Here is a 21471-nt window from a genome sequence, read left to right as displayed (position 1 = left end):
TTTTCACATTTATTTCTTGATTCATTCCCTTGCCCATCGAATATCTTACTCTGCTAAATATTTTCACAATTATTTCTTGATTCATTCTCTTGTCCATCCAAAATCTTATTCTGCTAAATATTTTTATATTTATTTCTTGATTCATTCCCTTGTCCATCCAATATCTTACTCTGCTAAATATTTTCACATTCATTTTTTGATTCATTCTTTGGCCCATCCAATATTTTACTCGGCTAAATTAAGTGCTCTTCACCTCGATACCATTATGAGACAAATTATCTTTCCATACGGTCAAATCACTATTTCGCGTATAATCGCCGCGGCCTCATGCTTAACATGCCGGCATCATACAATAACGTGCGGTGTGCTTTTAAAACATAATTTTGCTGACCGATTGTTGCTCTGTAGGTTTTACTCTAAGCGTCACGTTGTCACGTCTACTTCCTCGATAAGAATAAGTACTTGTTTCTTGTATTGTTAAATGCCTATTATTATTATTATTATTATTATTATTATTATTATTATTATTATTATTATTAAATTATATGCGGGCTAAAGCAGGGAGATGCACTATCAACTTTACTTTTTAACTTCGCTTTAGAATATGCCATTAGGAAAGTTCAGGATAACAGGTAGGGTTTGGAATTGAACGGCTTACATCAGCTTCTTGTCTATGCGGATGACGTGAATATGTTAGGAGAAAATACACAAACGATTAGGGAAAACACGGAAATTTTACTTGAAGCAAGTAAAGCGATCGGTTTGGAAGTAAATCCCGAAAAGACAAAGTATATGATTATGTCTCGTAACCAGAATATTGTACGAAATGGAAATATAAAAATTGGAGATTTATCCTTCGAAGAGGTGGAAAAATTCAAATATCTTGGAGCAACAGTAACAAATATAAATGACACTCGGGAGGAGATTAAACGCAGAATAAATATGGGAAATGCGTGTTATTACTCGGTTGAGAAGCTCTTATCATGCAGTCTGCTGTCCAAAAATCTGAAAGTTAGAATTTATAAAACAGTTATATTACCGGTTCTTCTGTATGGTTGTGAAACTTGGACTCTCATTCTGAGAGAGGAACATAGGTTAAGGGTGTTTGAGAATAAGTTGCTTAGGAAAATATTTGAGTCTAAGCGGGATGAAGTTACAGGAGAATGGAGAAAGTTACACAACACAGAACTGCACGCATTGTATTCTTCACCTGACATAATTAGGAACATTAAATACAGATGTTTGAGATGGGCAGGGCATGTAGCACGTATGGGCGAATCCAGAAATGCATATAGAGTATTAGTTGGGAGACCGGAGGGAAAAAGACCTTTAGGGAGGCCGAGACGTAGATGAGAGGATAATATTAAAATGGATTTGAGGGAGATGGGATATGATGATGGAGACTGGATTAATCTTGCACAGGATAGGGACCGATGGCGGGCTTATGTGAGGGCGGCAATGAACCTTCGGGTTCCTTAAAAGTCATTTGTAAGATAGTAAGTCAGTAATTATTATTATTATTATTATTATTATTATTATTATTATTATTATTATTATTATTATTATTATTTCATATACGAGTACTTTGTAATTCTTAACTCTTAATATTAATTCTTTAATAATAATTTTTAATCACATACCTTAATATTCGTCCTGAGCACAACGCATTGCAACCTCGGTTTTAGTCTACGTGGATTAGACAAGTAGATGTCATTTTATAATGGAAGCAGGTCATTGGTTGCAACATTGAAATTGAGGTGAGTGATTTGAGCGGTGACATAAGAAATTGAAAACAATAATACAAGTAAATTTGAAAGACCTGCCGAATGTTACCTACTCACGAGGCCGCTCAAAGATCTGCTGAATGTTAAGTATGAGACCGCGGCGATAATAGAAGATAGAGTTTTGCACTACTGAAGAAAGTGCATAAATAAAATAAAAATGTACCAACACTTCAGTTTCGTAAAAAATGGGCGTAGTGCTGCTTACCTCCTGTGTACGGAACTATTTATAACTCATGCAAATGTTCTTAGAATTATTGTTTGGGAGATTGTCTAGTGACTACATGGAATTTTTCACCTGTCACCCATTGGATAGAACAAATTTGTGGCTGTAGCAAGCAGTTTTACCACTCTGCGGACATTCACCTTATTGAAAATGGTGTAGCATGGTGTAAGTACTCAAATTGATATATTTTAAGTTATGCCAACAATCAGATTATGTAGTAAATCATAAATATTGAAAAAACTCAACTCAAAATAACTTCGAATATAAATACTTAGAAAGGGACCTCTCTCACCCAGATATGTAAAATATATGCCTTTTGCATGTGTTTAAAAAAATCTTGAGCCTTTACTTCATAGACTGGCGATGAAGTCACAAGGAAGCATTATTATTTAATTTTACAGAATTTCTAAAGTATCCATCTTGTTATGGTTTACGGAGTCTCAAATGTTTTATAGCGAATTACGGAATATTTGTGTAAGAAAAATCTCTATTCTGTCAGAGATTAATAAAGCTACAGCTCTGAAAACGATTGTGTGAATATTTTGGGATGAAATAGCTTGGAGGCGTAAATATTAAATTTTCCACCACTATCCTCCTCATAAAAGATATAATTGTTGAAAATAATAGGTAGTTCAGTGCTGCTCAAGTTAATATGGGATGCAGCAGGACGTATGACATGATTTGCGAGAGATGGAATTGATATAAGGAGGCTGCGGACAACAGGGTGACTCCGGTAAACGTGGATGCCGTAGGTGAATCGATAAAATGTCACCACACAGTGAATCATTTGTTTATAAGAATGCGGTCGTAACGACTTCAACAATCATACCAGAAATGATGAGGTCATACTCAGTAAGCCTTATGCTGCGCTATAAGCCTTCCGGTTCTAATTACTTTTTCAAAAATATATTAGTCTCAATACATGGCCGTCTGCACCTAGAATGCTTGAGTGCTGATCTTCCATCCAGGCCCGCATTCGATTCCCAGCCAAATCGTGATGGACAAAGCAGTCGTTCGAGGGAGTTTTCCTCGGAGTACACTGGTTTCCATTTATCAATCCACCAGCACTCTCCGTTTCTCCCTCTTTTCATTTATCATTCGCGATATTAAAAATAGGTTGGGATGAATTCTGAGGGGTAGTTCGGGATTCCGATGCTGATACAACAAGGGCTTGAGGCTCCGGGCTACTGGGGTTCATGTTGTTACTCGCATGAGGACGAGACTTGGATCTAACAGACGAAAGGTAGATTGGCCCACATGTCAGCGTCGGATTCACGAATGCCACCCAGGCTACCTTCGCACTTGGACAATCATCGCGTATAAGAGCGCACAATGGGAGAAACCGTGCCCACGTCAAAGACAAGCCAAGACCTCATTACATTGCAAATAATATATAGCAAACATTTCAAGTCGTAAGCTGCAGCTCTCTTCAGAATTAGTCACACAATATATGTGTTGATATAGATTGGGGAAGGTTGTCTTCACTTGGAAAGATCTGTGTATGCCTTAAATACTTGACTCTGCACAAAAACCAGCCATGTCGGAATCAACATACTGACTGACTCAACTCCAAAACTGGTTCAAACTCTTTCTTATATTTTGTTGAAACTTGTGTGAAAATTTCATTTTCCCAAAATTTGTTACAGTTTTGTCACAATTTATAATAGAGCAATTCCACGTGTAACTGACTGACATTTACAGTACACTTCGACAGCAAAATGTCAGCCTAAGTTGTATAATGGGTTGAAATTAGACTGTGTCACCGCAGGATTTTATAGAGGGAAGTGTACGCTTAAGATACATATAAAAATAAACGTCTCTAATAGGAAAAGTATACTATTTATTTACGTCCAAAGTGTGTGTAACAGACTGACATAAATGAGTCATTCCACGTCAAATCGCACAAAATTATACAAATTTTGACCTTCATATTTCTGATTGCGTTCATATTTTTTTACCAGCTCTATGGGTCTAATAAACCAACAAGTGTGTTTTTATTTCCTCCTAAGTCCACATATTTTTAAAATATTGCATGCTAAAATTCGTTAAAAATGTCGCACATGCAACATTTAAAGCGTCATATTTCTGAGGATATTGATGTTAAAATTTTTTTGAAAAATGCATTTAAAAGCTTAAAGTACTGTCTTTTGTTAAACATTTACTAACTAATTTTAATATAATTATTACAAATATTTTTTTATGATTCAATTTTTAAAAGTTAGATATCAATATGAAATATCCGTATTAAAAATCTAAAAAAAAAAAAAAAAAAAAATGCCTGCTAGGTGCACTGAAGTATTCTTAATAATTCTAGAAAAAAATCTCAATGGGATCTCCAATAGTTTGATGGAAATTTAATTACTTACGAAACAATGTGTAGCGGTCGGTGCAGCAGCAGTGGACGGGAAGCGTTGAAGCGTGCTGGGAGGATTATCGGCGCTGGATGATCGAGTGTACGTTGCAACATTACACCCAGTATGGATCAAGTCACTCGAGAAAGCACTGCTAATTTACTTGTTATATCTTCAAATATTTGTGCATTATGCTTTTTAAACGTTTGTTTTCATTCACACTACACTTTAAATTTTCATTCGCCTACTTTCTTTCTTGAAAGAAAATTGTTGTACTAAATCTTCAGTTTCTGACAACGGAGTGAAAGAATGTAATTTTAATGTACCAGTTATTGGTTTTAGATTGTGGTATCTGGCCTGCAAATTTTCAGTGTGGTTTTTGTGCTTATTCAATGCACAAAATATAAATGACACGTTAGAAATGTTTTTTGTGACCAATCAAACAGTTTTTTTTTTTTTTGTGTTGCTATAAGATCTTGTATAGGCTGGCTCTCGTGGCAAATCTTTTAACAGTTCCTCCAATGCCATCACATGAATCTTTACCATGCGACGTTGCAAAGAAGTGTCATTAGGCGCTAATTCCGTAATCGTCTTTATGTAAACAATTATTTTTAAAATAATTTTTGTTTTTGTATTGTGAACTTGATCCATCGGAAAAGTAGATGACTTTTTCATATCGTTGAATTCTTGGTTAAAGAAATTGATTGCTTCGGATTGAACAGTGAAAGGAATCGGTGTCATGTTTCATGCTTTCTGAGATGACAACAATACTTTTGTGACGAATTTCTGTATCTTCTTTGAAATATATTACGAAAAGATGTATTGTGGCTTGGCATTTGTTCCAATGCACACCTTGTACTGAATCTTGTATTACAAATGAATGATTTTCAGAAAAGTCTGCAATAACTATGTAATTGTCAGGTTGTACATTTTCTTTGCATTCCGTCAAAAATAAAATATGGCCGACTTTTGAAGGGATGACGATGCATCTTCTACATGAAAAACTTTGCTTGCTAGGGAATCTTTTACTTTTTTTAACTTTTCACGGGGGTATCGTTTTCGTTGTAGTTTTCTTTTCTTGATAAAGGGATTCTATTTACATCAAACTCTTGTTTAATTCCTCAATATTACTGATTTCTAGTGCTTTATCCATATAACTATTAGAAGAAGAACTGGCATAGGTAATCACTTTCTCTGTCCGCATTTTCATTTGATTCATGTTTATTAATATCACAAGAACTACTGGCTTCACATATAATTTCACCTGACCTATCCGGAAGTTGGTAGATTTTTTACGCAAAGAATCACATATTCGCACATTCAAAGACTCCTTTAAATTGAGCTTTAACAATAAATCGCGACTTACGCGTCTTAGTGCATTTTTCTTTTTAAAAGCGTGATTAGGAAGGTCAAATGGATTTAAACACTTATTAAATATTATGCGCTCTTTGCTGTCACTAATGTTGTATAAAAGTCACGCCACTCCATGAAATTCAAACCCTGACTGATTATTTTTCTCTTCTCTATTTTGTCTCCCGCCATCTGTTTACTGTCATAAAGTTTACTGCCTTACCCAGCCTTGCTATCGTTAAGCACTTGGCTATATTACAGTATAAACATATAGCATTGTGAAGGGCTCCCCTCTCAGCTGAGCTGACAATAATAAAATAACTTTAGATAAGATATTTACTGTTCCTTAAGGTATTAACCATTTGATGAATGAATGCATTTGTATTTTAGTGTGGCGTATATGCAATGGAGGATTTCGTAAAACTCTCCGTGGGCAGCCTTCTAGCCCACGGCCACAAGCAGTTTATTAGCTGGGGTTCGCGAGCGCGTGCAGGCCTCCGGAAAATAAATTGTTACAAATGTATGTGTGCAGATACCATATTTCTAAATGCAGTAGTTTACAGATAATACATCAGGGAACAAGTCTATATTTTTTTTCAGATTTTTAACTTGGCTATATAATATAGTAAATTTGCTTTGAGAAATAAATCATTAAAAAATTAGGCCAAATTTTAAATTTATTTGTGATAAGCCCAAAGTAATAAAAAGTGTTGTATTTAGTCTTTCAAATGCGTCAAACCGCAAATCTCAATTATATGTAGACACAGAGTTCCAAGTGAGTTTTTGTAACAGTGCGCGCATAATTTGCGTAATTTCAAATAGTCATAACAACGCAAATAATTAATAATTGTGAAAATAAAACAATACGGGTCTCCTTGTTTTATGTCTGGAATTCATGAAAAAAAAAAAATCGACCATTGCTATTTGACGTGGAATGACTCAAATGTCAACTCTCTCTTCGGGTGAACATGGTTCTCCACAGATTTCTCTGAATTGTCATTCCTGATACAATTTTGCAAAATATAGTTCGGAAAGGAAATTGTAATCTTCAGTTTAAGTTGAAAACGACCTCCAAACCACGATTAGTAATGGAGTTATGGCCGAAAAAGTGATGTGTAACTGACTGACCTCATTCTGTAACTGACTGATATCTCTGAATTTTAAATTGAAGTTGCACTTACGGAACCGTAAATAGTACAAAATAATATGAAACTTGATAAGTAGTAAATTAACATAACGATTAATTGAAATCAATAATATGTTTTCCAGAATACAAAAATTAGTTCGCTTAACCATGCATCTTAAATTACACAAATTAATGCACATACAAGTATTACATTGGCCTACTTAATAACATGTATAGTTCTTTCTCTATGATTAAATATTGTATATGCAAGCCATATGCATTGATGCTTAATTTTAGGACTAAGAGTGTCACAGCAACCTTGACAGCGCTTATCATTCTATATGGCATCAACTCCCCAGCGTAAGACAGTATGTTACATTATTCCAGCGCGTACCTAATCATCTGGCACTGACCTCCTTATCGATTACGATAAGGTGACGCAGATCACAGTTTATATTTCCCATGCCTATGGTTGTTATATATTATGTTCATATAATAATAGATTAGAATGTTGAGTTCTTTGAGATTGAATTTGAACCATTGGAATTAAACACGTAGAAGCACTCCACGTCACTCTTTGACTCACTTATTTAGCCTAACAAGTATGTACTGCAGGAACACTGGCAATACGTCACTTGTTATCTGAACAAACTTTAGTTTCTTTTCACACACGGAACCTGAGGACCTTTCGCATTGATTGTTCACAAGACAGTTGTACATATTCTATAACATAGGGATCTAACACTTCCACGTAATGAACTCCATGAGATGCCGGACTAGGTGCAAGATGTTCAAATCGTTTTTCGAGATACTTTTTTCCTTCGTCTATCTCAATCTGCGCTACCTCCTTAACAATAATTTGGATGTTTTTATTGCTCACAATGTTACAAAATTCTGTAGCGCTTTGTATCTTCTTCCCCGATTTCGTAGGCATCCATGTCATCCTTTTTACATGGCCTCCAATCACATCCACGATATGACTGAAAGAAGTTCTATTCTATGTTAAATCCAAATATGCGAGGAAGCAATGTCACATTGCTTAATGTATACTTCTGTTTAAAATGACTCCCTGCTCCATTTCAAAATATTTTTACCACCTCAATGTTCGGAAGAATCGCCAAAATTTCCGAAAACACTTTTTGTAGACAGACATCCACTGCATATTTGTCATGCGCTACATAATCTGACACTAATGCAGAGGATTTCTTTTGAACTTCCCTGTCACCTTCCTGTTTAAACCAGGCAACAGCAGTAAATATTGAGACCTGCTTATTGCTCCAATGAGCTGCCTGAATCTCATTTTGCTCTTTTCAGGTGTAATTACTGCACACTTAACACCAGTTCACGTGTAACTTTACCAAGGCCTTCCAAGTAACTAAGTACGATGTGAGAATGAACAGCATAACAGCTGAGAGCGCGACATGTCAGTCACTCACAATGCCGCTGCGGAAAACGAAATTACTTTAGAAGAAAATGTTCTAATATTTTTTTATTGGTCATGTAGCAATAACGCAGAATACCACAGGAAATTTTAATCTGTCAATTATTGTGCTGTGTGGAAGAGTTTTTGTATGTTTCTTGTGACGGGCTGACCGTAACTTACAGTACAAATAATTATAATGATTTTAAGTTATTTAGGGTCTTAGGATACTTCAATTAATTACATATTTACTTCAAGGAAAGACCAAAATACAGTATACAAAAAAGGCTCGAAATAAAACAAATTTACGTGTCCAAATTGTGAAACGAAACATAAGTAGCTATACGTGTTTTTTTTTTTAAGTGTTCGGAATATGATAAGATCTGCAGCAAGTTATAGACTAAAAGAAAGAGTATTTTAAACATTATCTTACGAAATGAAGCAATTTAAAGTTTAAAGAAACATATTTCTTCAACAAAAATAGTCCTACATCAATTTCAAGAAATTCACCTGAGTATGACATTTTCGTGGAATTGCCCTATACTATTTTCCCATGTACGAAATTGATATTTGAAAGTGGTGTCGGCATTGAAATATATAAGTTGTTTCTAAGTAGGCTACATTTCTTACTTGTCAAGTAAGCAGTAGTTCCGTAAAATTGAAGCATTGTCCTAATAATGGACACTCATTCCGCCGTGTAAAGCATCTTAGAGGTTTACAGCTAAATGACGGTGCCTTGTACAAGTTCCCTGGCCTTCAATTTTTTTGTGACGGTAAACCATTTGTGATAATGCAGTTGCTTCTTATACAGAAAAGTAAAATCTTTTGAGAGGGAAACAGTTTTTTTTTTTTTGCCTATTCCGGTAACACGTGATGATGTTAATTTCACAAAGTAATTTCTGTAGGTGCCTTTTAAGCCTTAAAAATTGATGGAGTCGGTTTTCAATTGCAGTTGTAATAGGCTACTGTAACTAAAGATTATTCTTACAGGAGAATGAAGCCTTTTTTTTTTGGATATTAACTTCAAAATATTAGTTTCTAGTGCTAAAATCTAAACATCTTTTGAGTCGGGCGTGAATTTAAATAATAATTTATGATACCAGTAATTAACTTTTCTGAAACCTAGGTGTTTAGATACATATTGTCTGCATCATTTGATTCATCTATTGAGTTTATGTAAAAGTACAGAATAAAAAGAAATACTTATATCCCCATTCTATATTATTTGTTCTAAGTGCCCATTACTTAAAAAAATATATCGTCTTGCACATCATTCTTAAATTGACTAGTCGATACTATGAACAACGAATCCATCCAATTAAGCACACAATGGCCCGCTGTGAGCTCTATAGGTGCGGTGATTAGTGGAGTGATGACTTGGATGGGATTAGAGAATCCGACGATGACAAACGTGTCATTCTGCCTCAGCCCTGTCTCAGCCAGTCCCATCCCAGACGACACCGGTTTCGGTCAGTTTAGTCGCATCTGCGTAAATTAGCGTCAGTTTAGTGCCGTAACGTTAGTCAGATTAGTCCCACCATGTGTGTCAGTTTAGGCCCATGATGTGCTCCAGTTTAGTCCCATCTTGAGCATCAGTTTAGTCCCATAATGTCCGTCACTTGGACCTATGATGTGAGTCAGTTTAATCCCTGAATTGCATCAGATTAATCGCATGATGTACGTCAGGTTATCCCCATCATGTGCATCAGTTAAGGCCCATCATTTGCGCCAATGTAGTCCCATCATGTGCGTCAGTTTATTCCCACCATATGCGTCAGTTGAGTCCCATCATGTCCGACGGTTTGGTCCAAGTATGTGCGATAGTTTATTTCCATCATATGCGTCAGTTTAGACCCACCTTTTGCGCCAGTTTAGTCCCACTATGTGTGTCAGTTTAGTGTCATCATGTGTGTCAGATTAGTCCCATCATGTACGTCAGTTTGTTCCAATTATGTGCGACAGTTGGGTCCCACCATGTGGGTCCGTTTATTCCCATTATGTGTGACGGTTGAGTCCCACCATGTGCGTCACCTTACTCCCAACATGTTCGTCAGTTTAGTCCCTCTATTTCAGTCAGTTTAGATCCAACATGTGCTTCAGTTTTCTCTAAACGTTTACGTCAGTTTAGTCCCACTATGTGAGTCAATTTAGACCCATCATGTGCGTCAGTTTGCTCTCAGCATGTGCGTCAGTTTAGGTCCATATGTGCGTCAGTTTTGTCTCAACATGTGAGTCAGTTTAATTCTTTCATGTGTTTTAGTTTAGTCCCATCATTTTCGTCAGGTTAGTCCCATTTAACATACTTACTGTTGCTCCTTAGCGTTACTCAAAATGCACTGAGGGGAGGTGTGCTGCGTGGCCTTTAGAAAACACTTTCTTCTAAAGTCATCTTCAGGGAATTTTTATAATTACATTCATCTTTAAGCGGGGGAAAACTTATATGTTACCATCTTATAAACTGTGCAGTATATTGGACATTTTACATAGAAAAGGAAATGTAATCTTCTCAATGTTTGTTTGTGCGAATTCCGGGTCTACTTCTCAGCTGTAGTATATTTCATTCGGTATGTGTTTCAAAAACTCGACAAGCATTATAATATATTTGGATGAGTGTTTGTTGCAAGTCGATTTAATATCACAGATGTTTGCTCTGTGATTTAAACTATGTGTATTTTTTTAGTGTGTTATTTTACGACGCTTTATCAACAGCTTAGGTTATTTAGCGTCTGAATGAGATGAAGGTGATAATGCCGGTGAAATGAGTCCGGGGTCCAACACTGAAAGTTACCCAGCATTTGCTCATATTGGGTTGAAGGAAAACCCCGGAAAAAACCAGGTAACTTGCCCCGACCGGGAATCGAACCCGGGCCACCTGGTTTCGCGGCCAGACGCGCTAGCCGTTACTCTACAGGTGTGGACAACTATGTGTATTTTGTGTACAAATAAGGATGGGAAACGTTGCTGTGTAGTTTCTAATATGTAATCGCATAACCTGTAAACTTTTTGATTCCAGCAGGAAATATAATCATAAGTCTTTGTTGAAACAGTCGTCCATTTCCTCAGGCCGCATGAATGGACGTCCGAAAATTAATTTTAAGAATATACTTTCTTCTGAACTTGATTCATATATCTGGCGACGTCACAGTTTAGACGACTTACGGTACCGTACAAACTTTGACCAAGATGCAAACGGCAACTCTACAATTTTCCTTGATTCCATACTGAGATCATGTCAGAATCAACATCCTAACTGACTGACTCCAAAACTGGTTCAAACTCTTTCTTATATTTTAGTTGAAACTTCTGTGAAAATTTCATTTTCCCAAAATTTGTTACAGTTTTGTCACAATTTATAATACTATTTTCCCATGTACGAAATTGATATTTGAAAGTGGTGTCGGCATTGCTGTGTAGTGATACCTCGAAATCAACAACTATCTATGTGGATGAAAATGGAAAATCCGGCTGACAACAATGATTGTTGAAGTGCATGAATGCTAATGTGTAGGTTTTGATAGATTTATATGATACAATAAAAATACTGTAGAAATTATGTAGGTCAAATGGGACCATACGGCGCATATGGTGGGAATAAACTGTCGCATATTTTGGATTAAACTCACACACACCAAAACAACACCAGCCCGACGAGATCTGATAAAGAACTGGGCCCGTAGTCCAAAGCCCTTTAGAATCTGTATGATCTGAAACCGGTAATGCCGAAAGGCATCCTCGGACTGTTTATATTTGGAAATGATATTCGATTATTAAATGAGGGCATTGAACAATAGTCAGTCAAAAAAGACTGAATAATGTAGGAAAGCTACGGCATTGATGAAGAAATGTAGAGAGAGAGAGATAGAGAGCATTTTCCTACGATTATGACATAAGTAAAACAGTGGAGGTTGAACATAAAAAATGAAAAGTATCGGTGACTTAATTAGAGAAGGATGTTGCATATATGCTGAAGTAAATTCCGTGAAACACAAGACACGTTTTAAATAAGTTGCAGGGTCTACACATGTTGCAAGAGGAAAGTCAAACAGTAGACAACCTAAAAGCATACATTTAAGAAAACAAAGGGAGCATCAAGTCCTACTTAAATAAATAAGCAAATGAGGAATAGAATCAAATATATTGAAAAGAAGAAGGTAGATATGATGGTTCTGGAAATAAAAAGAAAAAGCTTATAGGCTATCTCGAGAAAAATCCTCTTCATCATCTGCTTTGTCCTACACGGATTTCATCGAGATCAGGCCGAGAGTCGCACAGGGTTCGCCTGAATGTAAGTCCATTGAGCTAGCGCACAGATATATACTGTATATATATATTTATATATGTGTGGCTCACACTACACGAGTCCAGTTAAATTCCCATCTGCTTTTTTCTGTGTGAAGTATTGAATTGTATGTAGTGAAAAAATCACTTCTAAAATTTCGAAACAAACGTGGTATGTTTGCACATATAAGAATATTGTTAAACTATTGCATGTAGATCTAAGCCTGGACGGAATGAGCGCTGGTTCGAGCCGTCTCAAAATGTCGGCTTGTGTATGGGACCAGTGTCCACCCAGGATTGTGATGAATTTGGTAGCTATGATACATACACGTAGCTAAATTCGGTTCCGCGCCAGATATAACGACTGCAGGGATCATCGTGGTACCACAGTGCCCCACACTGTGAATATATTCGCTCCAAGTCACAGGACGCCGGCATGCATATTTGAAAGAGCGGAAAGTGAAGGTCACCATCACTCACACGGTCATCGTGTTCACTTACAGTTCCACTGAGTGATTTTTGTTTTTAATTTTTATGACATTCCTGGCAGTTTCGCGAAGCTTTGTGAATTACTCCAGTTCAATTATTGAGTCAGCGAAAATCCTAAATTTGCAGTTATGAAAAGTAAATAATTTTTAAACAATAGGTACTCTTTCCATAAATCTAGAAGTACCTCAATCGGCGATACTCCGTTTCTGACCATTTTATTTACTACATTTTAATCATTAACTTGCTGAACAGTTTTCAGATTTTTATTATAAAATAATTATTTCAATTGCATGTTTTTCTTTCAATATTTCTAATATAACAAGTGGATCTGAGTTTGTTGATAATAAGCCTACAACTGCGAGTGCCAAATATTGAATTAATTGGTTTCTAGAGGTTCAGCTATTGGGAAAGGAACGTTATTTTAATCAAGCTCGTCTTATTTTTCACAAATTTTATCACCATATCAACAGATTTTCGTCCACACCTGTGGAGTAACGGTCAGCGCGTCTGGCCGCAAAACCAGGTGGCCCGGGTTCGAATCCCGGTCGGGGCAAGTTACCTGGTTGAGGTTTTTTCCGGGGTTTTCCCTCAACCCAATACGAGCAAATGCTGGGTAACTTTCGGTGCTGGACCCCGGACTCATTTCACCGGCATTATCACCTTCATTTCATTCAGACGCTAAATAACCTAGATGTTGATACAGCGTCTTAAAATAACCTAATAAAATAAAAATCAACAGATTTTCTTCACCAATTAATCTCGCTGCACGTACTAATCATCAGAACGTTCCCGCAACTAGTCTACATATAAATTGGACGCCTGTACTAGAATCACAGCATCAAGTAGGCCTATTCCTAACCCTCATCGAATTGCAGTCCAAGGTTGTCGATATCATACCTACTTACATATTTCTATATAATTTACTGTTTTATTATCATCATCATCATCATCATCATCATCATCATTATCATCATCACTTTCGTCAAACTAAGAAGATTTTTCTGCAGATATCCGACTAACAAATTCCAGAACCATACTAGCTGATAACATTAAAGTTATCTCAGTAGCTATTCTCTCTACACTAATCCACTGCGTGCTTTGCCATAAGGTGATCTGGAATTTCTGTGGTATGTTGATAGATTTGAGATATGGCGTGTAGTAACGACATATTACTGAGAAAAATGAAACCTGAAACAATTGACACCACGAGTATCACTATCGATTTATCAATTAAACTTCCTGAATTGATCGGTAGTCGAACTTCAAACGTATGAGTGACAGGCGGAAGGTCTAGTATACGCAGAAATCGCTTCGATTTGTACACTATTTGGTAGGAGATCGTTAAAATATACATTCCTATACTGGAACCACAAAACTTATAATAGATAAACACATTAGGATATACTTTTCCTTTAAAGTACTTCTAAATTCTGAAAGAACTACTTGTCACTCAAAATATTCCACGTGATTAAGTCAAAGAGAATTGCAATATTATAATATATATAGTCGAGTCTAAAACTCGAAAATGAATAGTGTAGACATCAGAGAATTTATCCTCCTTCAACACAGAATGCATGTTATATTAATGTATATAGTAACATAATTTTCATATACAGAAATACAAAACTTTCAAAATAACTTAAAAAGTTATTAGATTTCAGTTATGAATAAAAATAAAAGGAGTGTTACATTTAGAGAAAAATATTGAGGTTATTACTTTACCTTGTAGTTGTGATTCAAATGCCTTTCCTGCATCTGCAATATAAAGACCAATTTTACCATTAAGTTACATTTATCTAGAGAGGAAAGACGACGAAAGAGTGCTAGTGACCGCATCATACATAGTGTAGACATCAATGGTACATGGAGAATAACTTGCTAGGTCCTGAGTAAATGGAACATTGCAGGGTCGCTAATCCAAATACTTTCTCAGGCATTTCCTCAATTCTTCAATTACTCATCAATAAAATTACTTGTTTATATACGTCCACAGTCGCTTCCTCATTCATAGTCTTTCTCACCAAATATGTTATTCCGCTAATATTCTCTTAGCCGTTTCCTCATTCATTATTTTCCTAAACAACTATCTTCCTCCGCTAAGTTATCTCATATTCGGCTACTCATTCATCCTCTTACACATCTAAAAAAATCTTACTCGACTAAGTAATCTCACACTTAATTCCTTATTAATTCTCTTTTTGTCCACCCAATGACTTTTTTTTATGTATTTATTTGTATTGTCATCAACATTTGTACCAGTTATGGTGTACCACCACATTTCTGCGACCCAATGACTTACTGGGCTAAATATTCACTCACTCACTCACTCACTCACTCACTCACTCACTCACTCACTCACTCACTCACTCACTCACTCACTCGTTCTTGACAATAGAGAAGTTTGGGATATTGTCTAGAGACTATATAGCATTTACCCTTAGGGACGGACAAATTTGTGGCTGTCGCCAGTAGTTTAAACACTCAGCAGACATTCAGCTGATTGAAAATGATGTAATATGAGTCCACGTACTTAAATTGATATATTTTTTGTTATGTCTACAATCAGATTACGGAGTAAATAATAAATGTTAAAAAAAAACTGAACACAAAATAACTTCAAATATAATTACTTAGAAAGGAACCTCTCCCATCCAGATATGTAAAAAATATGCTTTTTTTTTGTGTTTAAGAAGTCTTCATCCTTTACTTCATAGACCGGCGAAAAAATCCAAAGGAAACATGTACTCGTACTATTTAATTTTACAGAATTTCTAAAGTATCCATGTTGTTGATATGGTTTACGGAATCTATTTTTTTTTTTTTAGCGAATTGCGGAAAATGTTTAAACAAACTTCCCCATTGTCTCAGAGATTAATGAAGCTACAGCTTTGATATCTTTTGAAGGAATATCTTGGACTCAATAAAATTGCTGGGAGCTAAAAAATTTAAGTTTCCACGAGTATCGCCCTCATAAAAATGAAATAATTGAAAATAAATAATACGAGTAGATAGTTCATCGTTGTGGCACCATTTGTTTCACGAAATCGACAGTGCTTCCATCCTCAAGTCTATATGGGATTAAGTGATTTATGAACAGATGACATCGATTTAAGGAGGCTGCGAACAACAGGGAGACACCAATAGACGTGAATGTCGTGGATGAAACGATACAATGTCACCAAAGAGTGAATCATATCCTAAGGACCATACAATAATCTCACAAATGACAAGGTCATACTGAATAATCCTCGGGCTGCGGTGCAAGCCTTCCGGTTGTTATCAGATATAATGATAGTTGTAATATAATAATAATAATAATAATAATAATAATAATAATAATAATAATAATAGCTATATTAGTTAACAAAATTTGATATTCTAATATAGCTTGAAGACTTGAAATACTTTTTCAAAAGGTAGGGACATCACTACATAGCCGCGCCTGTACTTAAAGTGCTTGAGCGCTGGCTTTCCGTGCAGGCGGCCTGCGTTCGATCCCCAGTCAGATCGTGATGGAATTTGTGGTGAACAAAAGACACATTGCAGAGGGTTTTTCTCGGTTTTATCTCGTTTCCAATTATCATTCCACCAACACTCTCTACTTCCTAATTCACTTCATCTATAATTCGCAGTTGTAAAAATAGTCTGGGATGAATTCCTGGGAGTAGTACAGGTTGCCAATGCTGAGACAGAAAGGACTTGGGGCTCCGGTCCCTTGGAGCTCATCACGCTACTCGTATGCGGACGGGACCTGGCTCTATCAGACTTGAGGTAGATTTACCCATCTCTCAGTGTCGGAATCACGAATGCACCCAGACCATCTGTCGCACTTAGATAATCATCGCATATAAAGGCACAAAATGGGACAAACCGTGCCCACTCAAAGGCAAGCCGAGATCTCATCACTTTGTAAAACTTTCTTAAAAAATTAGTCACAAATATGTGTTTATATATGCTGATGAAATTGTCTTCACTTTTAGGTAAATCCGTGCATGCTTTAAATACGTCACTCTGCACAAAACCAGGTCAGAAACAACATCCTGGCTGACTCAACCCAAAACTGGTTCAAACTCTTTCTTAGGTTTTCGTTGGAAAACTTCTGTTAACTTTTCTTTTGCCCAAAATTTGTTACAATTCTGTCACTATTGTTAATATTATGTATGAAATTAGTATTTGAAAATGGTGTCGGTATTACTTACCTAATGGCTTTTAAGGAACCCGGAGGTTCATTGCCGCCCTCACATAAGCCCGCCATTGGTCCCTATCCTGAGCAAGATTAATCCAGTCTCCATCATCATATCCCACCTCCCGCAAATCCATTTTAATATTATCTTCCCATCTACGTCTCTGTCTTCCCAAAGGTCTTTTTCCCTCCGGTCTTCCAACTAACACTCAGTATGCATTTCTGAATTCGCCCATACGTGCTACATGTCCTGCCCATCTCAATTGTCTGGATTTAATCTTCCTAATTATGTGAGGTGAACAATACAATGCGTACAGTTCTGTCTCCATTCTCCTGTACCTTCATCCCACTTAGCACCAAATATTTTGCTATGCACCTTATTCTCAAACACCCTTAACCTAAGTTTCTCTCTCAAAGTGACAGTCCAAGTTTCACAACCATAAAGAACAACCAGTAATACAACTGTTTTATCAATTCTAACTTTCAGATTTTTTGACAGCAGACTGTATGATAAAAGCTTCTCAACGGAATAATAACAGGCATTTACCATAACTATTCTGTGTTTAAATTCCTCCTGGGTATCATTTATATTTGTTACTGTTGCTCCCAGGTATTTGAATTTTTCCACCACTTCAAAATATAAATTGAAACAGTGATTTCAAGAACATCCCAAGTCCCTATTTTTGCCAAATATGGTTTTACCCTGAATCGTGTTGTATGAAGTGGACCGCATCTAGTGACGAGATAAACCACCCAACTTTGCACTTCACTGCCACATATAATGGCGACTAAATGCTGTAGTGATTTCAAGACAATCCCAAGTCCGGGACTTGGGACGTTCTTGATCTCACCATCTATTTTGTACAGCGCTAGTGTTGCCAAACAGCTGAGAGTGTATTGAAAATGGCTGACTTGGTTGAGGCTGTTGATGACTTTAGTACATTTAAAGGTAAAAGGAAAAGAAATGAGAGTGAGTGGAAGAAAAATAAAATGAAACAGTTAAGAATGGAAGGCAAGGAGTACATTAATACGAGTGGTAAGAAGATTGAATCCCGAAAAACAGGTAACTCTTGCAGGTATGTAAACATTAAACAGGTTATTATGTTATATTCCGCGGAATATTAATATTTTATATTAGATACAGTTTCTTTCGTACAAATATTTTGAATGTACGTAGACCAAGTATAATATTTAAAGGGAGAAATTGTTTGAAACTGGTGCATATATAATATATCTTAAACCGACACTTAATTATGCAGGCATAACCTCACTTTATATTAAAACAGACGTTTGAAAATTATTTAACAGTTGCATACATTCGTACTTATTTCTTTTAGGTGCAAAAGAGGATGCCTTGGTAAATTTTCTGATGAGACAAAGCAGTTTCTATTGACCAACTTCAATACATTTACCTCCAAAGATGCCCAAGATGCTTATTTGTATGGTCTTATTCGTGAAAGTATTATTGCCAGAAGGCGTCCAAGGAAAGGAGAGAATTCCATGCAACGTACAAACCAATATACATACATTGTACGTATCATGAAGCTCCGAGTCAAATATTGTACTTATTCTCAAAACTCATTATAATAATCATGTGCTTCATTCTATTTATATATATATTTTTAGATTGTACTTGGTGAAGAGGAAACCATAGTATGCCGTGAAGGGTTTGCTAGCTTGTTTGGAATAGGTGTTGCAAGAGTAAGACGCTTAACAGGCAATCACAGTACTGGTTTGACACCGAAAGACAACAGAGGACGCCACAACAACAGACCGAGGGCTAAATCAGAAGAAATAAAAGAGCAAATAGACCATCACATACGCTCATTTCCTTACTGCGTTCAACATTATGGTTCACGAGCGAAACAAAGATACTTACGTTCTGATTTAGATGTAATGCATATGTATGTATTGTTCCTGGAAAAGTGTTATCCTGAAACGTACTTGCAAGTAAAAAGTGGTACGGATCCCAAGAATGTTAAGTGTGTAGTAAAGTATGAATATTACCTGCGCTATTATCAAGAACATTTCAACTACCCATTTGGTAGACCAAGAACCGATGTATGTGGTTTCTGTGAGGAATATCGTGTCAAAATAAGTACCGAAACAAATGGGGTGGTCAGAAAACGTTTACAAAATGATTTAAAACTTCACAAATCAAAAGCCAAGAAGTTTCAAACGTCAATGAAAGAGGCAACTCAGTATCTACAGAATAATGAAAATGCAGAAGCAATCTGTTTTGACTTTGAGCAGAATATTCCTTTCCCGCATCTTGCAGTTTGTGATGTATTTTACAAAAGACAGCTATGGCTCCATAATTTTGCTGTTACAAATTTGAGAAGCGGTAAAAGTGTAATGTTTACATGGCCAGAAACGAAAGCAAAAAAAGGAGTTAATGAAGTTCTTTCTTGTCTCAATATCTACATTAATAACTTTCTTCCTGAAAGTTGCAAAGAGCTATTTTTGTTTTCAGATGGCTGCATTGGTCAAAACCACAATATGACGATGATGCAGTATTTTTTCACTCAAGTTTATGTTCACAGATTTTCGAAGGTTACTCAGATGTTCCCAGTCAGAGGACATTCCTTTTTGCCGTGCGACCAGCACTTCGCCGTGATTGAAAAAATGAAGAGACGAGTGGAGACAATGGAAATGTATGAAGGATGGATAGAATTAATAAAGAAAAAGTTTCCAGTATACTGCTTACAAACAGAGGAAGTTATTGATTTCCAAACAGGATTCAAGGAGTATTTCAAATCTAGCATAACAAAAGACAAAGAGAGATTTGGTGTTACAAAGTATAAAGTATTCAAGTTTGACAGTCGTCTTATAAATGAAGTTAGTGTTGACAAAACAATGAGTGGGATGACACCACAGTATTTCCGTATCTTGAAGCCTAATATGAAGCCGATAATCCCTGGTTGTAAGGCTTACAACAAACCAATCACAATTCAGCAAAAGAAACTTGATGATGTTAAGTCACTAATGAAGTACTTACAACCAAATGCAGTACAGTTTATAAAGTCACTTGTTGGATCTGATGAGCCATGTAATGAGGACGGAGATTATGTTATAGAAAATCAGTAAAGAATGCTGTATGGAATGCAGCGGGCACATTTAAAATAATTTTCAATGTTTATTCACAAAAATATTAGCAGTGTTTTGGTTTACATCCTCATTATTTGTAATAAAGTATAGCCTACTCTGTAAATAAAAGTTCAATAACTAGTATAATACATGTTTGTTTAAAATAATACCCTGTGATTTCAAAAACATCCCAAGTCCACCTACTTTGTACACCCCTCAACTGTCACAGACGAGACCTATAAAATTCATAATATCTGGGAATATTAACAAAATGTATTATTAATGTAAGGGGAATAAATAATTCCGACTTGCACAAATACTTTTCATGAAAAATAGTTTTTTGTGTCTCCTGTAAAATTTTAGTTTCTGGACTTGGGATGTTCTTGAAATCACTGTTTCAATTTCCAATATCCATATTTTCATTTCGTACAATATTCTGGTCACGAGACATAATCTTATACTTTTTCTTTTCGAGATTTACTTGCAAACCTATCGCTTTACTTGCTTCAAGTAAACTTCCCGTGTTTTCTCTAATCGTTTGTGGATTTTCTCCTAACATATTCACGTCATCCGCATAAACAAGAAGCTGATGTAACCCGTTCAATTCCAAACCCTCTCTATTATTCTGGACTTTCTTAATGGCTTATTCTAGAGCAAAGTTAAAATAAAGGTGTTAGTGCATCTCCTTGCTTTAGCCCACAGTGAATTGGAAACGCATCTGACAGATACTGACTTAAACGAACTCTGCTGTACGTTTCACTGAGAAACATTTTAATTAATCGAACTAGTTTCTTGGGAATACCAAATTCAATATGAATATGATATAAAACTTCTCTCTTAACTGAATCATATGCCTTTTTGAAATCTATGAATAACTGATGCACTGTACACTTATACTTCAATTTTTTCTCCATTATCTGTCGAATTTAAAACATGTGATCAATAGTTGATCTATTGCGCCTAAAACCACACTGATAATCCCCAATAATTTCATCTACATATGGAGTTAATCATCTCAAAAAAAATACTGGACAAAATTTTGTGCGACGTCAACAAAAATTATATTCCTCGAAAGTTATTAAAATGTGTAAATTGTTTGGTTTCTAAGTAGGCTAAATTATTTACTTGTCAAATAAATGGTAGGTTCATAAAAGGAAAACAATGCTGTAATATGGACACT

At 36.0% G+C, this 21471-nt stretch overlaps 1 protein-coding gene across 9 annotated transcripts in view; it reads right to left on the bottom strand.

Moving 5' to 3' along the window:
* Positions 1-21471, bottom strand: part of LOC138703412 (uncharacterized) — a 250547-nt gene that overhangs the window by 80396 nt on the left and 148680 nt on the right. For 6 of the 9 annotated variants that reach the window (XM_069831241.1, XM_069831244.1, XM_069831242.1 and 3 more), the window contains one exon: positions 14744-14776. The exons of the other annotated variants lie outside the window; for them this stretch is intronic. In XM_069831241.1, the coding sequence (XP_069687342.1) occupies positions 14744-14776 (33 nt within the window). The remainder of the gene's footprint in view (positions 1-14743; positions 14777-21471) is intronic. 9 annotated transcript variants of the gene reach the window in all.

The sequence above is a fragment of the Periplaneta americana genome, chromosome 7, assembly GCF_040183065.1.
Source record: "Periplaneta americana isolate PAMFEO1 chromosome 7, P.americana_PAMFEO1_priV1, whole genome shotgun sequence".
NCBI lineage: Eukaryota > Metazoa > Arthropoda > Insecta > Blattodea > Blattidae > Periplaneta > Periplaneta americana.
Note: the sequence above shows the minus strand (reverse complement) of the source record. Positions and strands in the feature narration are given on the sequence as shown.